The sequence below is a fragment of the Neoarius graeffei genome, chromosome 25, assembly GCF_027579695.1.
Source record: "Neoarius graeffei isolate fNeoGra1 chromosome 25, fNeoGra1.pri, whole genome shotgun sequence".
Lineage (NCBI taxonomy): Eukaryota > Metazoa > Chordata > Actinopteri > Siluriformes > Ariidae > Neoarius > Neoarius graeffei.
Window position 1 is genome coordinate 7,564,448 of NC_083593.1, and position 20,706 is coordinate 7,585,153.

General features: G+C 43.1%; 1 protein-coding gene across 3 annotated transcripts in view; it reads left to right on the forward strand.

Moving 5' to 3' along the window:
• The window catches only part of pdlim5b (PDZ and LIM domain 5b), a 94,389-nt gene that overhangs the window by 40,648 nt on the left and 33,035 nt on the right, over nucleotides 1-20,706 (forward strand). For 2 of the 3 annotated variants that reach the window (XM_060908132.1, XM_060908133.1), the window contains exons 4-5: nucleotides 16,543-16,576; nucleotides 19,075-19,619. In XM_060908132.1, coding sequence (XP_060764115.1) covers nucleotides 16,543-16,576; nucleotides 19,075-19,619 — 579 coding nt within the window. The remainder of the gene's footprint in view (nucleotides 1-16,542; nucleotides 16,577-19,074; nucleotides 19,620-20,706) is intronic. The other variant, XM_060908134.1, reaches the window with a different exon arrangement.

Here is a 20,706-nt window from a genome sequence, read left to right on the forward strand (position 1 = left end):
TGTGAAATGAGTTAAACAGACTCCCGTCTGTCTCAGCCAGCCCCCTGTCTCCCACCTCCGAAACCAAAATTTGTACCTGCTTTTGTCAATTCAGCAATGCCGCAGGATCGCAAGTGAATTCTTCCACTCGTTCAGACCACAAGCGCTTCCCTCTTCTGTTTGTTTAAAGTTTGTTCCCAACGTTGCTTGAGGTTTGGTGTTGTGAGGTTCTGCATGGTTAGGGTTGGATTATTATTATTTTATTTTTTTTTGTGGAGGTGGGTGGGTTTGATCTACATGTATGGCCCTTCTTTCAGCTTCACCTTCATTTGTTGAAGTTGCAGGATTTCTATATAAGCAGTGCTGATTCTGTCCGCAACAAACAGCCTGCTGTGTACATGATTGATAGCAGGGCAGACCATGAAGCCTGAAACTGCTGATCGCAGCTGAAATGCATGTAAAGGTAAACTTGTACACGAAGACTTTTTTTTTTAAGGCACGTGTCAAATTCTTCTCTTCTATCTGCTGGATTTTTGGCTTCGTGAGCGTCTGCATCAGAGTTAAAGGAAAAGTTCACCCTCAAACATGTATTAAATATGTTGATATATGGAATATCTGACATCATGCTAATGAGAACTCCAACACAGAAATAGTACAGTTGCACTGGGTTATGGGAGAAACTCTGTTTAGCTAGGTCGAGATCTATAACTTGATGACCGTATTGGCATGAAAGTTGATCTTTCGAAGCTGAACAGTTTGAATATGGTGTACTGATGAGGAGGTGAGAGAGCTGGACAGGCTAAAGTACTAAAGTGCTGCCGCATCACACTCTTGAAGTCAACGTGAAGCATGGACTAATGTTGCATTCGACTGCATTCTGCTTGATCCATCCTGGTGCCCTGTGTCTGGTCGGAGTTTTATCGCACCGCTCCTGTGAAGGACGGCCCCATGAGGACAGTTGAGGGTTATACCTGTTAAAACTGTTAATATTATAGTCAGGCTGTCTGTTGTTGCCCAAATGAGGATGGGTTCCCTTTTGAGTCTGGTTCCTCTCGAGGTTTCTTTCTCATGTCGTCTGAGGGAGTTTTTCCTTGCCACCGTCGCCACAGGCTTGCTCATTGGGGATAGATTAGGGATAAAATTAGCTCATGTTTTAAGTCGTTCAAATTCTGTAAAGCTGCTTTGTGACAATGTGTATTGTTAAAAGCGCTATACAAATAAACTTGATTTGATTTAACTGGGAAGTCGGAATTCCCAGTTCACACGTCATTCAAGCTAGAAAGTGTGGGGGACGCGGACACCTCAGTGTTCATCTTTTATTAGCAGCAATTTAACCAACTGACTGTGGTATCTATATTTTTCTTCCTCCTCACTGACCTACTTCAGCTTTAACAAGCGATTTATGTATGTTATTGGATCCTGAGGATATACTAGATTATACAGTATAACTCGTTCAAGGTGGTCAAGGTGTGCTACTTTTTGTTTTTAATATTGGTGCTGTGATGTGATCAGCCATGTTGATTTGACAGCAGGTATTTCAAAAGCATTGTGTGAAAAGATGTGTAACCCAAAAAGGGCAACTCAGAATTTAATTTAATTAAAAAAAAATGTCTTTTGCAGATATTAATTATAAAATTAGCTATTAAAGTCATTCAGGATGGATTTTTGCTTTAAGATGCACCACCATCTCCTTGCTGCATTTAAAGAGCACAAAGCCTGGCATGTCTGGGTTTTAAGAGATATTCGAAAGAACAAAGCAGTTCAAAGTGAGCATTTGGGCCTTTTTACGATGTGGAGGAAAACCAGCGTGACCACATTGCTCTGGAGCTGGAGTTTGTCTCCTTTATATGAACCCGCTCCCTCCTCTGGCCCTGATCTGCTATTCTTCGTTTGCTTTTCTCCATGGCTGGATTAGCCACACTGTGTGCGTCTATTAAATGAGCTGGAAGACCTGTTTGTCTTTCTGGGATTTCAAGCTCTGTTCTGAGAGTCACTGGAAGGTCAGCGTGGCTAACTCGGGCAAGGCAAGTCATTTTGTCAAGTCATGCACGTCTATTCAGTATTTTTAAACTTCAAACGTAACCAGGAAAGGTTTTGGTTCTTCACTCGACAGAAATCTCCGTTTAAACCCATCAGCCGCTAACGAGCCTTCTCGCGCTCCACTGCCTCCGGCGTATTAACGTGAGCCGCACTGGGTAAAACCGTTCCATGAGGCCACCAAGACGTGTAACCATGGAGGTTAAAGTCTTGTATTAATAAGCAAAGTTTATGAGGTGATAGGTTTCTTGGATACCCATCCACTTTCTCATTTGGCAGGCTGTTTCCAACTGAAGGCCTAAAAATGCATCCTTTCTTGTCAGCATAAGAGTAAATCATCCCTCAGTCTGTTTAGCAGCTCGGTCCTCACATACATACCTTGTGCCAGAAGTAAAAATCATTAACAAGGTAGTTTAGCATAGAACTGTGAAATGTTAACATGTTGCCTGCTGAAACAACTTATGTACACGTTTTTGTTGCAAGTGAGTAACAGTATCTGTCATTTCTAAGCGCTAGAAAGCGTGCTGCCAGCAAAGCTGGGTAAAACCAGTCAAATTCTTTTCATCTGCAATGAGGAAAATGGCACTTTTCAGGATCGAGAAACACATAATAATGTGTCAAAAGGAGTTGGAAACTTGGAGACTTGTCTAATATTCTATAGGGCAAATGTGGCCAAGTCTTTTTCATAGATCCCCTGTCTCACTAAATCATCATTTCAAGCCATTAAAAATTCCTCCAACTCTAAATACTGGGATTTCTACTTTTCATAAATCGCTTCTGGAGACAAATTGTAAGTGACTTCTATCGAAAGTGGTTAAACTAAAAAACATAATGTCCAAATATCATTCAACTTCCTCACATTTTTATTTAAACAGGCAGCTTTCACAATTTTGTCTGTAGTTCTCATCATTTCACCCTTTAAAAAAAAAAAAAAGTACAATTACAAAGCCTCTAAATACTATATTAATTTACTGTCTCATTCTTTCTTTGGGGCGGCACGGTGGTGTAGTGGTTAGCGCTGTCGCCTCACAGCAAGAAGGTCCTGGGTTCGAGCCCCGGGGCCGGCGAGGGCCTTTCTGTGTGGAGTTTGCATGTTCTCCCCGTGTCCGCGTGGGTTTCCTCCGGGTGCTCCGGTTTCCCCCACAGTCCAAAGACATGCAGGTTAGGTTAACTGGTGACTCTAAATTGAGCGTAGGTGTGAATGTGAGTGTGAATGGTTGTGTGTCTGTGTCAGCCCTGTGATGACCTGGCGACTTGTCCAGGGTGTACCCCGCCTTTCGCCCGTAGTCAGCTGGGATAGGCTCCAGCTTGCCTGCGACCCTGTAGAAGGATAAAGCGGCTAGAGATAATGAGATGAGATGAGATTCTTTCTTTGCAGGCCGAACCTGATTGCATGCAGTGCGCTTTGCTCTCAGGTGATTGTGTTCTAAAGTTCAACACACAAGTGAACCTGTAGACATAGAAAGCATTATTGCTGAATGGGACAGTAAAGACGCAATTAGCTTTAGTGTCGAAACGAACATGCAGTATTCAATAACCTGTATTAGCTGTTCTGTGCTCTTTGCTTAGCAATACTTAACTTGGAGTGCATCCAGAATTTTTAAAAATGATCTTGTGTAGTATTTTATTTACTTAACCCCAATTCCAAAAAAGTTGGGACAAAGTACAAATTATAAATAAAAACGGAATGCAATGATGTGGAAGTTTCAAAATTCCATATTTTATTCAGAATAGAACATAGATGACATATCAAATGTTTAAACTGAGAAAATGTATCATTTAAAGAGAAAAATTAGGTGATTTTAAATTTCATGACAACACATCTCAAAAAAGTTGGGACAAGGCCATGTTTACCACTGTGAGACATCCCCTTTTCTCTTTACAACAGTCTGTAAACGTCTGGGGACTGAGGAGACAAGTTGCTCAAGTTTAGGGATAGGAATGTTAACCCATTCTTGTCTAATGTAGGATTCTAGTTGCTCAACTGTCTTAGGTCTTTTTTTGTCGTATCTTCCGTTTTATGATGCGCCAAATGTTTTCTATGGGTGAAAGATCTGGACTGCAGGCTGGCCAGTTCAGTACCCGGACCCTTCTTCTACGCAGCCATGATGCTGTAATTGATGCAGTATGTGGTTTGGCATTGTCATGTTGGAAAATGCAAGGTCTTCCCTGAAAGAGACGTCGTCTGGATGGGAGCATATGTTGCTCTAGAACCTGGATATACCTTTCAGCATTGATGGTGTCTTTCCAGATGTGTAAGCTGCCCATGCCACACGCACTAATGCAACCCCATACCATCAGAGATGCAGGCTTCTGAACTGAGCGCTGATGACAACTTGGGTCGTCCTTCTCCTCTTTAGTCCGAATGACACGGCGTCCCTGATTTCCATAAAGAACTTCAAATTTTGATTCGTCTGACCACAGAACAGTTTTCCACTTTGCCACAGTCCATTTTAAATGAGCCTTGGCCCAGAGAAGACGTCTGCGCTTCTGGATCGTGTTTAGATACGGCGGCTTCTTTGAGCTATAGAGTTTTAGCTGGCAACGGCGGATGGCACGGTGAATTGTGTTCACAGATAATGTTGTCTGGAAATATTCCTGAGCCCATTTTGTGATTTCCAATACAGAAGCATGCCTGTATGTGATGCAGTGCCGTCTAAGGGCCCGAAGATCACGGGCACCCGGTATGGTTTTCCGGCCTTGACCCTTACGCACAGAGATTCTTCCAGATTCTCTGAATCTTTTGATGATGATATGCACTGTAGATGATATGTTCAAACTCTTTGCAATTTTACACTGTCGAACTCCTTTCTGATATTGCTCCTCTATTTGTCGGCGCAGAATTAGGGGGATTGGTGATCCTCTTCCCATCTTTACTTCTGAGAGCCGCTGCCACTCCAAGATGCTCTTTTTATACCCAGTCATGTTAATGACCTATTGCCAATTGACCTAATGAGTTGCAGTTTGGTCCTCCAGCTGTTCCTTTTTTGTACCTTTAACTTTTCCAGCCTCTTATTGCCCCTGTCCCAACTTTTTTGAGATGTGTTGCTGTGATGAAATTTCAAATGAGCCAATATTTGGCATGAAATTTCAAAATGTCTCACTTTCGACATTTATGTTGTCTGTGTTCTATTGTGAATACAATATCAGTTTTTGAGATTTGTAAATTTTTTATTCCGTTTTTATTTATGGTACAATTTGTACTTTGTCCCAACTTTTTTGGAATCGGGGTTGTAAATTTAAGTTTCTTGGGCATTTGCTACATCCACCAACATCAAGAAACTGTGTAACTGAATGAATATCACTTTAAAACTGGATTATCATTTGTTGCTCCTAAGGTTGGTTTCTGTCCGTGCAAAACAAAACACTTGCACATCAACGTTCCTGGATGATGACTGTAGGATCCATCAGGCCAGTTCTCTGTGTGACTTGATTGAGCCTGATGGAACACCGGTGCACTTTGATTCATCCGTTGACATCAGTCCCATAGAAAGCCTGTGGAATTATTTAGTACCAAGTAGGCTGAATTGCACCAAGTCAGTGGAACAGTAACAGGAAGACAGGAGTGACAGGACTGGCACGCTTAATTTGAAGACGGGAATAAACAACGATTAGAATAGAAATGATGCATGCAACAGTTTTTGTTATGGGGATACAAGAAATATACAAGGCTGGCATCTCTCACACTTTTTCCTGAATGATTTTTGTATACTTATGAAAACAACCTTTGGACTGGGGATCACACATTACTCAACCTGTGACTTGTTGCTAAGCAAATGGGACAACACACTTTCCTGTTACTTGGAGAAAGTGACAGACAAACATGCATTCAGATTGAACTTATTGATTGAAACCGACTCCCAGCCCACGTTCAGGTTCCAGTCTGGGAAAGGGGGGGGAATGATACATTAAACTTGCTCCAGCGTGCCTGAAATACTCAGGAAGCAAAAAAAGATTAAATCTGTGCCCTTGGCGCACACTTCGATTTTCTGTTCCAACTTTTGACTCTAACTGCTGCATAATTCTGCAGACAAGAGCTGGATCGAAGTTGTCATGCAGTTTCATTGCTTTCTTCATCCAGGCTTGGAGAGGTCATTGGTTGCCTCCTGGTCATGCTTTATGGCTTCTTTATGGCTCTCTGGAGGTGAGCATGGAGGAATCTGTCCCAGTGATGAGAGAAATTTTCAAGTTTCCTCATTACTCAGCCACTTTCCCATTGTGTCTGTGCATGATTGATCTCTGTGCTTTGCGTACACATGGTGATATCGGCATTCTAAAATAAAGCAAACCGCATGGACTCAGTGGATTAAAGTCTATTTGTTAGAAGAGGAAGAAAAAGAAGACAACTTGTCACATGCACAGTGAAATTCATCCTCTGCATTTAACCCATCTGAAGCAGTGAACACGCATGCGTGCGCGCGCACACCCAGAGTAGTGGGTAGCTATGCTGCAGCGCTTGAGCAGCAGTTGGGGGTTCAGTACCTTGCTCGAGGGCACTTTAGCCCAAGGCTGCTGCTGCCGTCCCATGTTAACCTCACCGCATGTCTTTTTTTTTTTAAAGATATTTTTTGGGCTTTTTTCACCTTTATTGGATAGGACAGTGTAGAGACAGGAAATGAGTGGGAGAGAGAGACGGGGAGGGATCGGGAAATGACCTCGGGTCGGAATCGAACCCGGGTCCCCGGATTTATGGTATGGCGCCTTATCCACCTGAGCCACGACGCCCCCACTGCATGTCTTTTGAACTGTGGGGGGAAACCCATGCACACACAGGGAGAACATGCAAACTCCACACAGAAGGGACCCCGTCTGCTCAAACCCAGCAACTCTTCTTGCTGTGAGGCGACAGTTACTCCTTTTCCACCAAATCCGTTCCAGGGCTGGTTCGGGGCCGGTGCTGGTTCACAATTCGTTCAACTTGCGAGCCAGCTAAGAACCAGTTTGCTTTTCCATAGCTCGCGGTGCTAAGGGAAGCCACGTCATTACGTCGCTGTATACGTCAGTTGCGTCGCTACATTTGCATAAACCTTGGCGCAAATATCGAAAAAGCAGCAGCAACAACAACAGTAATAATGGATGACTTCGCGTTTGTACAGCTGCTGCTTCTCGTCGCTTAAAAATGGCGATCTTTCGCGGTCTTGTTATTGTTGTTGGTCTTAACAACTCCACCCCCCCGCTGACGTAAGCAGTTCTTTCCTCTGGCCCAGCAGAGAGTTGGTGCTAGCCTGGAACCGGTTTTTCTGGCCCCAGAGCCAGTTCTTTGTCAGTGGAAACAGAAAACCCAGTTCCAAACTAAGCACTGGCCCCGAACCAGCCCTGGAACTGCTTTGGTGGAAAAGGGGCAAGTGTGAACCACTACACCCCATGCCACTGCCCCCCACCATCACAGTGTTTGAGATCAGGCTAGTTCCTGTCAAAGTTCAAATTGAAAATGGGAGCAAACTTTTCCCTGCTACAAGGGTAACTCTGATGGCTCTGAAGAAGCCTGGACACTCCACAAAGTTGGGCTTCATGGAAGCGTGGCAGATTTGGAGTTTGCCAAAAATCATGTTGGAGACTCTGCAAAAGTTCTCCGTTCCGATGAGAACAAAAATTAACTTGGCACCTCCGTTTGGCAGAACCCCCAAAAGGGTTATCACCCTGAGAACACCATCCATGCAGTAAAGCGTGGTGGTGGTAGCACTGTCTTGGGAGTTATTCTTGGCTGCTTGGTTGCTTTTCTGACTAATGCCTTTACCTGGTTACTCGCTTTTGGTGGATGGCCTTCTATAGATAAAAACACAGCCATATTCTTTCCATTTTATAATGATGTATTTCATAGTGCTCCACTGGCTCAAAGTTTTTGGAATTTTTTTTTTTTAATACTTAAAAACGCCAGAACGTTGTCCAATACTTGTCTTGATGGCTCTTAATGCTGTATGTATAGGTATGTTCTCTAACAAACTCTGGGTTCTTCCAGGAACAGGTGTCTTTATTTAACTGCAGCAGGTCGACTTGATTCAACCAATTATGTGACTTCTGATGGCAACTAAATGCACCAGAACTAATTTACTGCAACAGGGATAAAGTTTTATTTATGCAGTCATTTAAGATTTGTCAAAATTGGCACTGTATAGATTATTCCCCCCCCCCCCCCCCCCCCCCCCCCCCCCCCCCCGTTCAAATTTTTATTGCATATTTTGTTTATATTCAGGAAATAAAATCCCAATTAAGCCCGTTTCAGTTCCTGGTTCCAACATAACAAAATGTGGAATAGTTTAACGAGGGCGAGTACTTATGCAAAGCACTATAATTTATCTCTGAATGCAAGCTATTATTGAGTCTTTTGAATTTCATCAGGAAGATTCAGTTCTTCTGCATGTTTTTTTCCACTTCAAGCTGCAAGCTCTCTAACATTTTAGTGGCTGGAAATATATGTAATTTACAGTAGAGCTGGAGCTTAAAAACTTCTTTATAGGCTACATAAAAGGTAACAGTTCCAAGCTGTTGCACGATGTCTCTGAATATCTTCTCCAGCTTTACTGCTCCTTAGCCTAACGTTTAGAGGCAAGCTCGTGAGATCTGGGAGAGCCATTACAAAACATCTGTTGGTCTGTGGCTGTGTGTGAGAGAGGGAGAGATATGTGGGGGGTGTGGAAGGAAGCAAGTTGACTGAAATCACTGGCAGGGTGTTTGTAATCTGATTTCTGCAGTGTTGAACTGATAACCTTGGGGTGCGATATCCGCGTCGAAGATGGCGGAAGCTACATTATGCAAGTGTCTGCCGATTGGCGCTGATGGCCCAGAATGTAAACATTACTGCACTGCTCTGAGGTTAAACAGGAGTCTGTATGTATGGGGCTGTGTGACACAATACATGTCTCAGTATATGGATAAAAGACTTGAAGCGATTACAGTTTAAACATTTTTGAGTTGACGGCTGTTCAGTGCAGTTCATGTGGTTTAGTGTTGTGCAAAAAATTTGTGCAATTGTGCAATCACTGGGACTGGCAGGCACGGAGTAGGGATGAGCCTTCTGCCTCATTTTAGTATTCGGATATCAGTAAGAATTATTGAGCTGTAATTTTCCACTGCTGTTAAACGTTCCTCCGCTGTATGCATGTGTGAAGAAGTAATGATGGGCACAGTGATGTTCAGTTAGACTAACAGGCCGAGGATATGCCTCCTTTGCTCGGTCTAAGAAGCACAGAGACCGCACCTCCTCAATTGTTACTAACGGGCCTGAGCCATGCCTCCCTTACTGAGCCTGGCAACCAGAGGGGCCACACCTCCTTTCACTGGTACAGACAGGCACTGAGGCCATGCTTTCTTCATTAGGACAAACAAGCCATACTACTTTTATCTAAACTGACAGGTGCCAGCCATACCTCCTTTCCTGGGACGAACGGGCGCAGAAGCCACGTCGTCGTCTTTACTCAGATCAGTGTTTCCTCCAAGTCCCTTAAATTTAGTGGGGGTTTTTTTGGGGGGGGGGGCTAGATGAGGATGGTCACCTGCAGCTCCTATTACAAAGCCTTTGGACCTGAACAAAGAGTTAAAGGAGTTATGTTTCAGTCTTCACATTTATTTTAGAACAATAATTAGAACAATTTTTACAGTAGAACCGCACCCCTGTGGGTTCGTTTCCCCCCCAGACCTGTGTTAGGGGGGCTTTTGGTGAGAGAAGCCTCCACCCCCCCCACCCAATATAATGGTAGGGGAAACGCTGCAGGTCATCAGGCACAGGGGCCACACCTTCTTTACTCAGACTAGCAGGAACAGAGGCCACGCCTCTTCGCACAGACAAAGGCACATGTTCATTCAGTATTGTTCGTCTATCCATTATCCGTAACCGCTTATCCTGTGCAGGGTCGCAGGCAAGCTGGAGCCTATCCCAGCTGACTACGGGCGAAAGGCGGGGTACACCCTGGACAAGTCACCAGATCATCACAGGGCTGATGCATAGACACAGACAACCATTCACACTCACATTCACACCTACGGTCAATTTAGAGTCACCAGTTAGCCTAACCGCATGTAGGGGAAACGGCGCACCTTGTGTAAACCCACACAGACACGGGGAGAACATGCAAACTCCATACAGAAAGGCCTCCCCCGTCAGCCACTGGGCTCAAACCCAAAACCTTCTTGCTGTGAGGCGACAGCGCTAACCACTACACCATGCCGCCAGTATTGATAGTCTTCCTCCTATATAAGAATCTGAATCCATGCAACTTAATCATAAACTCTGTGATCCTAATATGTGACCAGCTTTGTGGTTTTAGCACTTTCTTTCTCAATACTCAGTTGTATGAATGGTTTTTATGATCACTCCAGTCATGTCAGTGCTGGCCTACGAGTGGTCTGTCTCTGGCTTACCGTACAGAGAGAAAGAGAGGGGGCAGTGATCGAGTAAGAGTGTGAATGTATATAGTCTGACCGCACTCCAAGCTACTGTGGCAGTGCTGTGATTTTGACCAGAGGCCTGGCTGCAGATCTGTTACCAGAGAAACCAGAGCCTTGTTCCATCAATCTCCCTCTGGTCTGTATTACTCTCATCTGCTTTTTCTAGAAGCGCAGTGCATAGTGACTCACGTCTTCAGCACAAATCTTTCTGAGCTGCTGTGGCCAACCTGAGCTTAACTGCTACCTTCAACTCTGTTTAAGAGAGCCAGTGGGTCCCTCCTGCCAATTTGTGCCTGTGTGTGGATTTCAACAGTGAGCGAGTGACTCGTGCTTGTCCTTGTAGAGTATTAATGCAGAATATTGTCGAGATAAAACCATAATTCTTTTGAATACAAGATCATGTTTAAAAAAAAAAAGTTTGGACAGAGTAACCTTTTAAGTATAAACAAATGAGGTTGAGCTGTGAAATATATTTTATTGATTGCTCTCCCGTATGGTGCAACAGAGCCCTATTGTCAAGAGAGTGGATGACTGAGTGATGGGTGTGGGATGATGATGATGATGATGATGCTACCCCTCAGGCTCATGCCGTGTTGTTTTTGGTGCTGGCGGTGTAGAAACGTTAGTGCCTCATCTATGTTCCAGCAAGCCTTCTCCGTTTCTCGCACACGCAGGCACATGGGACACCCTGATGTACAAGTCTGCCTGGGAAAGCATAATCCTGCTGGAAACGCCTTCACACTCAGCTGATTTATCTTGTGCTGACTTTTCTCTTTACAGTGCATGTTCACAGCGCTGAGGATCCAGATCAGAAGTCGTATTTCACAGCAGTGCTTTGGCACACGTGTGGATCTCTCCAAATTGTATTTACTGCATACTAAATCAAATTCTGGGCTGAAAGCTTGCACTACAAAGAGGGAATTCCTTACTGGAATAGATCTCACGTGAGTTGGTGTATAGTGTACGAGGACGTAAAATAACTCACTCTCAGGCCACCTTTTTGATGTTTCTTAGAACTTGCATGATCTGGAAATAACATTTCTGTCGTTGGGTCTCAATTTATCAACCTGGATGCAAAGGAATCTATTTGTAAAGTATTAGCAGTGAGCATTTACACAAAGTTTAGGGGGGAAAACAATTCATATTCTATGCTTTGCTTCTGTATTAGAGGTCTAACTGCTTCGAATGACTGGTTACTGTGATTATACGGGCAAGTTTAAATCCTTGATTTCAATCGGATGCACAAATTTGATAAACAAATGTAGTGGCTCCGGTGTTTCATTATTAACTAGCTGGGATAAAAGAGCTGCCCTGTGTCTGAAATCACTCACTAGTGGACTATATACCTGTAGTGAGTTCACCATTTTGTAGTGCTGTCCAAGTGTATCGTGAGAATTATTACACCCGATATAGTGGACTCCTCGTATTCCACAATGCATCGTGAAAAGTAGCGTACAACCGATGGTCACTAACCAAGCAATATATACCATCATACATTGTGGTCGCACTGAAAGAAAAATTAAATTAAGTTGTGGCATGAAAATGCCAATAATAGTGTCGTGTGTTGGGGTGAACAGACGGAGGAAGAAACGGACATTCAAGTACAATTAAAAATAGTAAGAGAATAGAAAAGCTAAAATGGAATAAGACAGATAAAATACACAAATAAAAGTGGCAGTGCAGAGCGAGGAATTAATCAAAAGCCTCAAATTCAATTTAATAAAAGGCAGAGGCAAAGAAGAAAATATTCAGCCTTGATTTACAAGAACTGAAAGATGCAGCCAACACAAAGTACTTTGTATTTATTAATGTGGGAAATGCGCTCAGTATCTCATGGATTTATCACACATACTAGCGCATCTCAGAAAATTAGAATATTGTGAAAAAGTTCAATATTTTCCATCAGTTATTTAAGAAAGTGAAAATGTTATATAATAGATTCATTACACATAAACTAAAATGTTTCAAGCATTTTTCTATTTTAATTTTAATCAGTATGGCATACAGTACAAAAAGATATTAAAAAAAAACCCATCTCAAAATATTAGAATATTTCATTTCGAGTTTGAGTAAAACAGTATGAACATAGTGTATCTCTCGGTCTAGTTCAGTACACACAACCACAATCATGGGGAAGACTGCTGACTTGACTGTTGTCTAGAAGATGATCACTGATGCCCTCCACAAGGAGGGTAAGCCACAAAAGGTCATTGCTGAAAAGGGTGGCTGGAAAAGGTGCACAAGCAACAGGGATGGCCGTAGTCTTGAGAGGATTGTCGAGAAAAGTTGATTCAAGAAGTTGGGAGAGCTTCACAAGGAGTGGACTGAGGCTGGTGTCAGTGTATCAAGACCCATCACAAACAGACATCTTCAAGAAAGGGGATACAACTTTCGCATTCCTAATATCAAGCTACTCCTGAGCCAGAGACAATGTCAGAAGTGTCTTATCTGGGCTAAGAAGAGAAAGAAATGGACTGTTGCTCAGTGGTCCAAAGTCCTCTTTTCAGATGAAAGTACATTTTGCATTTAATTTGGAAATCACGGTTCTAGAGTCTGGAGGAAGAGTGGAGAGGCACAGAATCCAAGGTGTTTGAAGCCCAGTGTGAAGTTTCCACAGTCTGTGATGATTTGGGGTGCCATGTCATCTGCTGGTGTTGGTCCACTGTATTTTATCAAGTCCAAAGTCAACACAGCCATCTACCAGGAGATTTTGGAGCACTTCATGCTTCCATCTGCTGACGAGCTTTTTGGAGATGCTGATTTCCTTTTCCAGCAGGACTTGGCACCTACCCACAGTGCCAAAACTACTACCAAATGGTTTGCTCACCATGATATTACTGTGTTTGATTGGCCAGCCAACTTGCCTGACCTGAACCCCGTAGAGAATCTATGGGGTATTGTCAAGAGGAAGATGAGAAACACCCGACCCAAAAATACAGATACGCTCAAGGCCACTATCAAAGCAACCTGGGCTTCAATAACACCTCAGCAGTGCCACAGACTGATCACCTCCATGCCACACCGCATTGATACAATAATTCATGATAAAGGAGCCCCAACCAAGTATTGAGTGTATTAATGAATATACTTTTCAGAAGTTGGACATTTCTGTCTTGTAAATCCTTTTTTTTATTGATCTTAGGGAATATTCTAATAATTTGAGATACTGGATTTCTGATTTTCATGAGCTATAAGCCATAATCATCAAAATTAAAACAAAAAAGGCTTTAAATATTTCACTTTACATGTAATGAATATAGACTATATGAAAGTTTACCTTTCTGAATTAAATTATGAAAAAAAGGAACTTTTTCATGGTATTCTAATTTTTTTAGATGCACTAGTACATGCATGCATTTATTATTTTGAAAACCCACCATCTGACTGATCTGGCACGTTTTAATTGTGTGACAGTAATGAGCTCACTATATAGTCCTTTTATATAGAATTCCCTAGATAGGGAGTAGTGAATTAGTGAGTGATCTTGGACATGGCAAAAGTTTTGTGGGTGTGATGGCTGTTCTGTGAATGTGCTAGTTTGATGTTTAACATGCGTACGTCCGAAGAAAATCTGTGTTACTGAAACGTTTGTAAATCTGACAGGAATTTTTAGTCTGGTCTGGCCTACAGAATGTTTTTTTAAAAATTTGTTAAAAGGTTGATAAATGAGGACCAGGGTTCTTCAAGTCAGCAGTCCAGAGAGAGAGAGAGAGAGTGTGTGTGTGTGTGTGTGTGTGTGTGGCTGTTGATGGATGTACATAAATAAATTGATTGCTTAACTCCTTTACCCCTTAATGACGACCTCGTGTATATCCCTTAATGACGACATATGACAACCCCGTGTACATCCCATAATGATGACACATGATGCCTTGTCTAAAACCTTGTCTTTAGACTTTTTTTTTTCTTGTAAATATGTTCTCAGGGTGAACAGTATATACATATACAAGGGTGGCTGTAGCAACTGCTTTAAGGGGTAAAGAGTTAAGCAATAAAAAAAAAAAAAATGCGCACATCAGTCATTCTGCTTTTGTTATGCAATAGATCATGGGCTAGTCATTAGAAGGCTGCTTTGATGTTGGGGTTGGTTTGGAGTCCTGGATCCACAGCGTATGAGGTTGCAGATGGACAGTCTCTGGTCAGCGAGCAGCTGTCTATTATGCGAACATGCACTCATGTGCACACAGTGCGGTCTCATTTTTGAGCACGCTGTCAAAACAGGCTGTCTGGAAAACAACAGAACCCAGATCGGCGCAGATGTTCTCAGGACCACCATGACCGGACTGCAGGAAGTGAAATTCCTGAGTATGAAAGGGCGCTCACCTGAGATTCAGGCCCATTTGGCTGTCGTCTTTGTTACATGCCTTCTGTATGTTTAGGCTGGGCCTCTTTAAACGCAGCCGTATGGCGCTCTTTGTATGGTGCTTGGCTGACTTCCTTTTCCCAACAGACTGCTTGAGTTTTCATTGTGGCTTTTTTCCTCTTGCCCTTATAATGAGGTGAACTTTGGCTCAAAAAAAAATGGGGGGGGTGTTTAGTGACCTAGAGCCAACCCTGTAAAAACTCCCCTCGTCTTCCTTCCCTAATATGGAAGTGTCTGTGGGTGATGCAGGAACGTAACCCGCATTTCCGAGCAAAATTTTGCTGAGTGGTGTGAGGAAAAGAAAGCACTGTTGTTGCCAGTAAGAAACTTGATCACTGTTGGATTCAGTTCAATTTTATTTGTACGGCGCTTTTAATAAGACATTGTTGCTGTACAGAAATCTGATTTTTAGATTTATATTTGGATCCATAATGAGTGAAAAAGAGGTGTTAGTGGTGAGGAAAAGAAACCTTCAGAGGAGCCAAGCTAAAAAGGGAACCTATATTCTTCTGGGTGACTGGATAGTGGGATTTTGAAATCCTTATGCTTCGAATGTTAGTTTTTAGATTAATTTTATTTATATTAAATGGTGATTGTGGCGGCACGGTGGTGTAATGGTTAGCACGGTCGCCTCACAGCAAGAAGGTTCTGGGCTCGAACCCGGCGGCCGGCGAGGGCCTTTCCGTGTGTCTGCGTGGGTTTCCTCCGGCTGCCGACTGCTCTGGGTATGTGTGTGCGCGCTCGTTGCTCACGTGTGTTCACTGCTTCAGATGGGTTAAATGCAGAGAGGAATTTCGCAAGTGTGTGATGAACAAAGTTGTGCTTGCTTGCTTGATTGAGGGCGCTCGAGGACGAGTGCATACCAACAAAGGGTTAAAGCGGTAAAAACAGGAAAAACTGTCTGCAGGCGCCTAAAAAAAAAAATCTATTATGGTATGTTGTGAGACAAATGCATCTTCACGAAAGCTTGTTTATTCAGCTTTCTTTACAGCCGTGTTGCTGTTTTATTAGAAAAATCCCTGCTGTTCATCGCACGGCTAGGAAAAAGAGATTAAAGCCCCAAACATGTTACATGACAGCAGTGTTTTCTCCTAAGCCGAGCTTCTATCAAAGTGTTCCTTATATTGACTCCGTGGAGGTCTACTGCAGAAGTCTGCTCCAGTTATCTGACTTGATCCTGGTTTACCTCCTACTGCAGAGTATTTTGTCTCAACGTTTTGACAGATCTCTCCAGTTACTCAGCTTTGATCACTGATATCGCTCAGCTTTCATGAGTTATTTAATACCTAGTGGGCTCATTGTGACATATTGCATGCCAGTAGCTATACAGTCGGTGTCAAAGCCAGTTTGTAATGTTATTCCACATCCCCTCCTGGCACTCCGTGCCTAGCCTGGCATATGCCAGGTCCACTCTGAAATCCTCAGCTGTTGTCAGTAAAGAGCGAGAAATGATTGGACTCGGATGCCTCTATTTGCTGTGCTTTTTTTTTTTTTTTTATTTATGGACTGTATAACGTACCATGCAGGAAGGATGGAGCGGGTTCAAGCTCCAGAGGATATTTTTCAAAGCAAAGCAGAATGGAGCGATTTTTACTAGCACACAGACATTGTGGTGTTTTATGTACAGTGCATTAAAATGTTTGCCATTAAAGTAAGCAGGCGTGTAGATCGATGCCTGCTGTATCTGGCCTTGTATTATTGTGTTTTCCTGGTAACATAATGAAAGCCATGGAAAAGGAAATCAATTCGTTAATTCCTTTATTTTATGTGTTTTACAGAACGTCCAGCGTTCCCAAAGCTGAAGTTCCCAAGGTAAGACAGATGGATCGTCATCTATTACAGCGTTTCTCAACCTTTTTCCAGTCACGGCACCCTTCAGAAGTATGCAAATTCTCAAGGCACCCCCATATAAAATATACGCAGTCATGCTGACCCCGGCAGTGACGTTGTGACATGAGAAAGGGGGCCGTGAGACAAATTTTGATGATGCATGAGACGGCGATGATCTGCATTAGTGTAACTATTTGTTTTTTGGAATTGTAATTAATTTTATTTATTCCAATGTTAGAATCAGGTGGTGTAGTGGTTAGCGCTGTCGCCTCACAGCAAGAAGGTCCGGGTTCGAGCCCCGTGGCCGGCGAGGGCCTTTCTGTGCGGAGTTTGCATGTTCTGTCCGTGTGGGTTTCCTCCGGGTGCTCCGGTTTCCCCCACAGTCCAAAGACATGCAGGTTAGGTTAACTGGTGACTCTAAATTGAGCGTAGGTGTGAATGTGAGTGTGAATGGTTGTCTGTGTCTATGTGTCAGCCCTGTGATGACCTGGCGACTTGTCCAGGGTGTACCCCGCCTTTCGCCCGTAGTCAGCTGGGATAGGCTCCAGCTTGCCTGCGACCCTGTAGAACAGGATAAAGCAGCTAGTGATAATGAGATGAGATGTTAGAATATATTTTTTGACGGCACCCCGGTTGAGAGAGGCTGATCTATAACACATGACGTCTGAAACAGATTAAGCTGAATGTGACCGAGCATGAAAGTTATCCAGTAGGGTCTGAAAGTTTGTTCACCAGCAACAACTGGATTCATTTCATCATCATTTAGTAAAATTGCCAACATAACCAATCAGTAGCATGCGCCGTGTTGATGGATTTACTATAAAACCCCACTTAATACTCGTTGGCTATTTTATGTAAATTTATACAAAATATTGGGTTTTTTTTTTAGTCTTTTTCTTAACTGCAACCGAGTGATATTCATTATTCAAGTCTAATACTTTCATTGTCAAGCTGCTGATTGACTTTTAGCCCCGACACCACTATTTAATGCCATCATGTCAAAACAATGCCAACATCTTCAGCCTAGTTATCCTTCATATGCCAACATGATGGTTAGATTATGATCCGTCATGTGGGATTGCACAGAATGCTCAAAAATGCAAAGTTGGCATTGCATAAGGTTTAATATAATAGGACGCAGACAGGGTTTAGTCACCCTTATAGGTTAACGGCTAATGTTTTTCCATGCAAACGGTGTTAATTGTCCTCTACCTTTTTAGCAGTGTCAGTTTCTGACCACAGTACTGCTTCTCTCAGCCCAGCACTGACGAGAAGGAGTTCAAGAACTCAAGCACTACACGCTACCATGTCAGCGAACAGTCCGGCTTTAAGAACGCAAGCTTGCACGCACTACCGTGTGAGGGAACAGTCCATCACACCAATAATATCCGGTCAGAGATAGTTAAAGGGTAGAGAGCGGCAGCAAATCACGCACAACTATGAATAAGCTACAGTCAGCTTGATGAAGTGAGCCCATGGAAAGGTAGCAGTACCAAATTAAAGGAGAACTGAAGGCTATTTTTTTTTTTTTTTAAATCAAAATTCTGTTTCTCATTTTATTAAATATCGGAATGCGTTTTTGATCGCTATTTTGTCGCTGCTATAGCAAGTTATGAGTGTTTTGAAATATGCTCTGTAACATCAGTCCATATGTCAAAGCAACGGCCGTAAACGAGATTCGTTGAGACCTGTGCGAGACATCGTAGGACGGAAGTAAAACGTACAGCGGAAATCAAGCGACCAACATCTGCCAACGTTGTCAAAAGACGCGCGCGCCCTCTTTTGAATGCTGATGTAATCAAGCCAGAAGTTTTGTTTGTTTTGATGACGATCAGGAAAGTTTGAAAAAAGTAGGCGGTAATCGTCATTTAAACTCGTTTTTGTGCAATATTTTGTTTGGAAAACAGTTTTCAAAATGGCGGCGCTGACACTTGACGTTTCGAAGTCTCGCACAAGTCTTGTGAAGACCGCGCGGATAAGCGACGCCTGCCGTGGACCAAACGAACTACATTCAACACGGCTAAAAACCGAATAGGCCGATAAGTATAATATTTAATTGCAATTAGTTGCCAAGACGAGTCACGATGTAAGGTTACTAAAACCGAAAACATAATTGAATAACACGTTAATTAGGAAATGAAGCAAGTTTAAAAATGACTTCAGTTCCCCTCTAACTGGCAATTGGGCAAATGCGTTTTACTTTCTGATGAATGTCTGTAGGCTTTGATTTTTGGATCCTCCTGTAGATACAATATGCACTTTGCAGTTGTGATGCACGTAGCTCCTTTCATTCGAGTATACAGCAGTTGTTTTGCCAGTGATTTTCATACCAGGTATCATTTTCAAAGCTTGAAATGGTTGAATGACCATATGCCCAGTAAATAAATGCTGTATGCAGATGATAGGAGTGTTGCTTTTATCATGCATGAGTTTGCAGTGGTGTGTGAGCGTTCTGCATGTGTGTCTCCCACTACTCACAGGAAGAATCACCGGCGATCATTAAACCTGTGCCAATCAGCCACCCACCTGCTCCTGCCCCTAATGCCACCCCTACCAACCCACCCCCGAGTAGCGCCTATAACAAGACGGCTCGTCCGTTTGGAGCATCGTCTAATTTTAGAGCGGTCAGCCCGTCCTGCCCTCCTGCAGCACCCAAAGCCTCCATCCCTTCAGCTTCCTCAGCGTTCACCCCTGCTGCTCCCTCCCAGCAACCTCCACAAGGCCCACAACCTCCCTTCCCACTGGCCAGCAGCTCCACTTCCCGCACAGTCTCCTCTCTTAACCCTGCCCACAAACCTGGCTCCGCTTACTCCCCCTTCTCTCACTCTTCCTCCTCTTCGTCCTCTGGCTCGTCTTCGCCAGCCAGAGTGACAGGCCCCGCCCCTTCATCTGCTCCTGTTGTCCCCCAGCCTTCAGTCTATAACACTCCATTCAACCTATACTCCAACGAGAACGCATGCGAGGTAGCTATGGGTCAGAGGCGTGGCCTGTTGGAGCAACAAGGTGCAGTGGAGCATCAGAATGGGTAGGTGGAGGCCATGGTCTGTCTGTGTCCTGAAACATTTCCACGCTTTCTTCCTTCCTTAAAGGAAAAGGCAACTTTTGTACAAAATCACCACAAATAGATAGATAAATATATAAAGTAATCGATCATGGAATTTATAGAGAAAGAACAGACCGCATAACAGTATCTTTTAACTTTTAATAATATGGGCTTGCGCTGAGCTCAACGAAGATGCGTTCCGCCATATTGATCTACTGCGTGACGTCATGCGGCCCACCACTGAAAAGAACTCTTCAGTGCTTCATGGTAATAAGGTAAAAAAACAGTACAATCGCTTCTTCAAAGTTTCACCAAATGGTTTTATTTATGCAACTTAAAGCTCATAATACTGTATAACTTTGGTTGAGTGAAAACACGGAGCAAAAACATGGCTGAATCCTGAATGACTCCTATTTGGATTTGTCCTACCAAGCCTACTGCGTATGCGTGAAGCGGCTCGGCTCGGTTTTCCCTTTCGGGCGCTCTCGTTTTCTGTTAGAATTTGGTAAAGAAAAAAAAATATATTATTTACCAGCTTACCGGGTCCATGAACATAAATCTGACAGCTGACAAGGTCGGGATATAAATGAATTGAATACAAGCCACCCGCCGGGACTCCTAATCACAGTGATCTGTCTGTAAACACTGTTTTCATGGGCCCAGTGACGTCACAGATCAGAGGGAGGCGCATTAACGAAAGATTCTGATTGGTTTATAGTTGCCCACAGTCTCAAAATGGCTGCCTCCTCCAACTTCGACTCCTCTGTGTCAATTCATGATTTCAAAGTTAAAAATATTTTTTTCATGTTCGATATATAATGGAAATAATTAACGGAATTGATTACGTATATGTTTTTCTCCTATTACACACCTGGTTTTGTACAAAAGTTGCCTTTTCCTTTAATCCTGCCTTTAGCCTGTCCTGCTTCTGATCAGAGGCTTTTTTTTCCCCTCTTGAGGGTTCTTTGAGCAGCTTTATCTGAAAACAATTTAATTCAAGCAATAAACTGTTCCTCTGAAGGAAGTTCACACTACAGATTTAAAACATTTCAGATTGTGGGTGGTACTG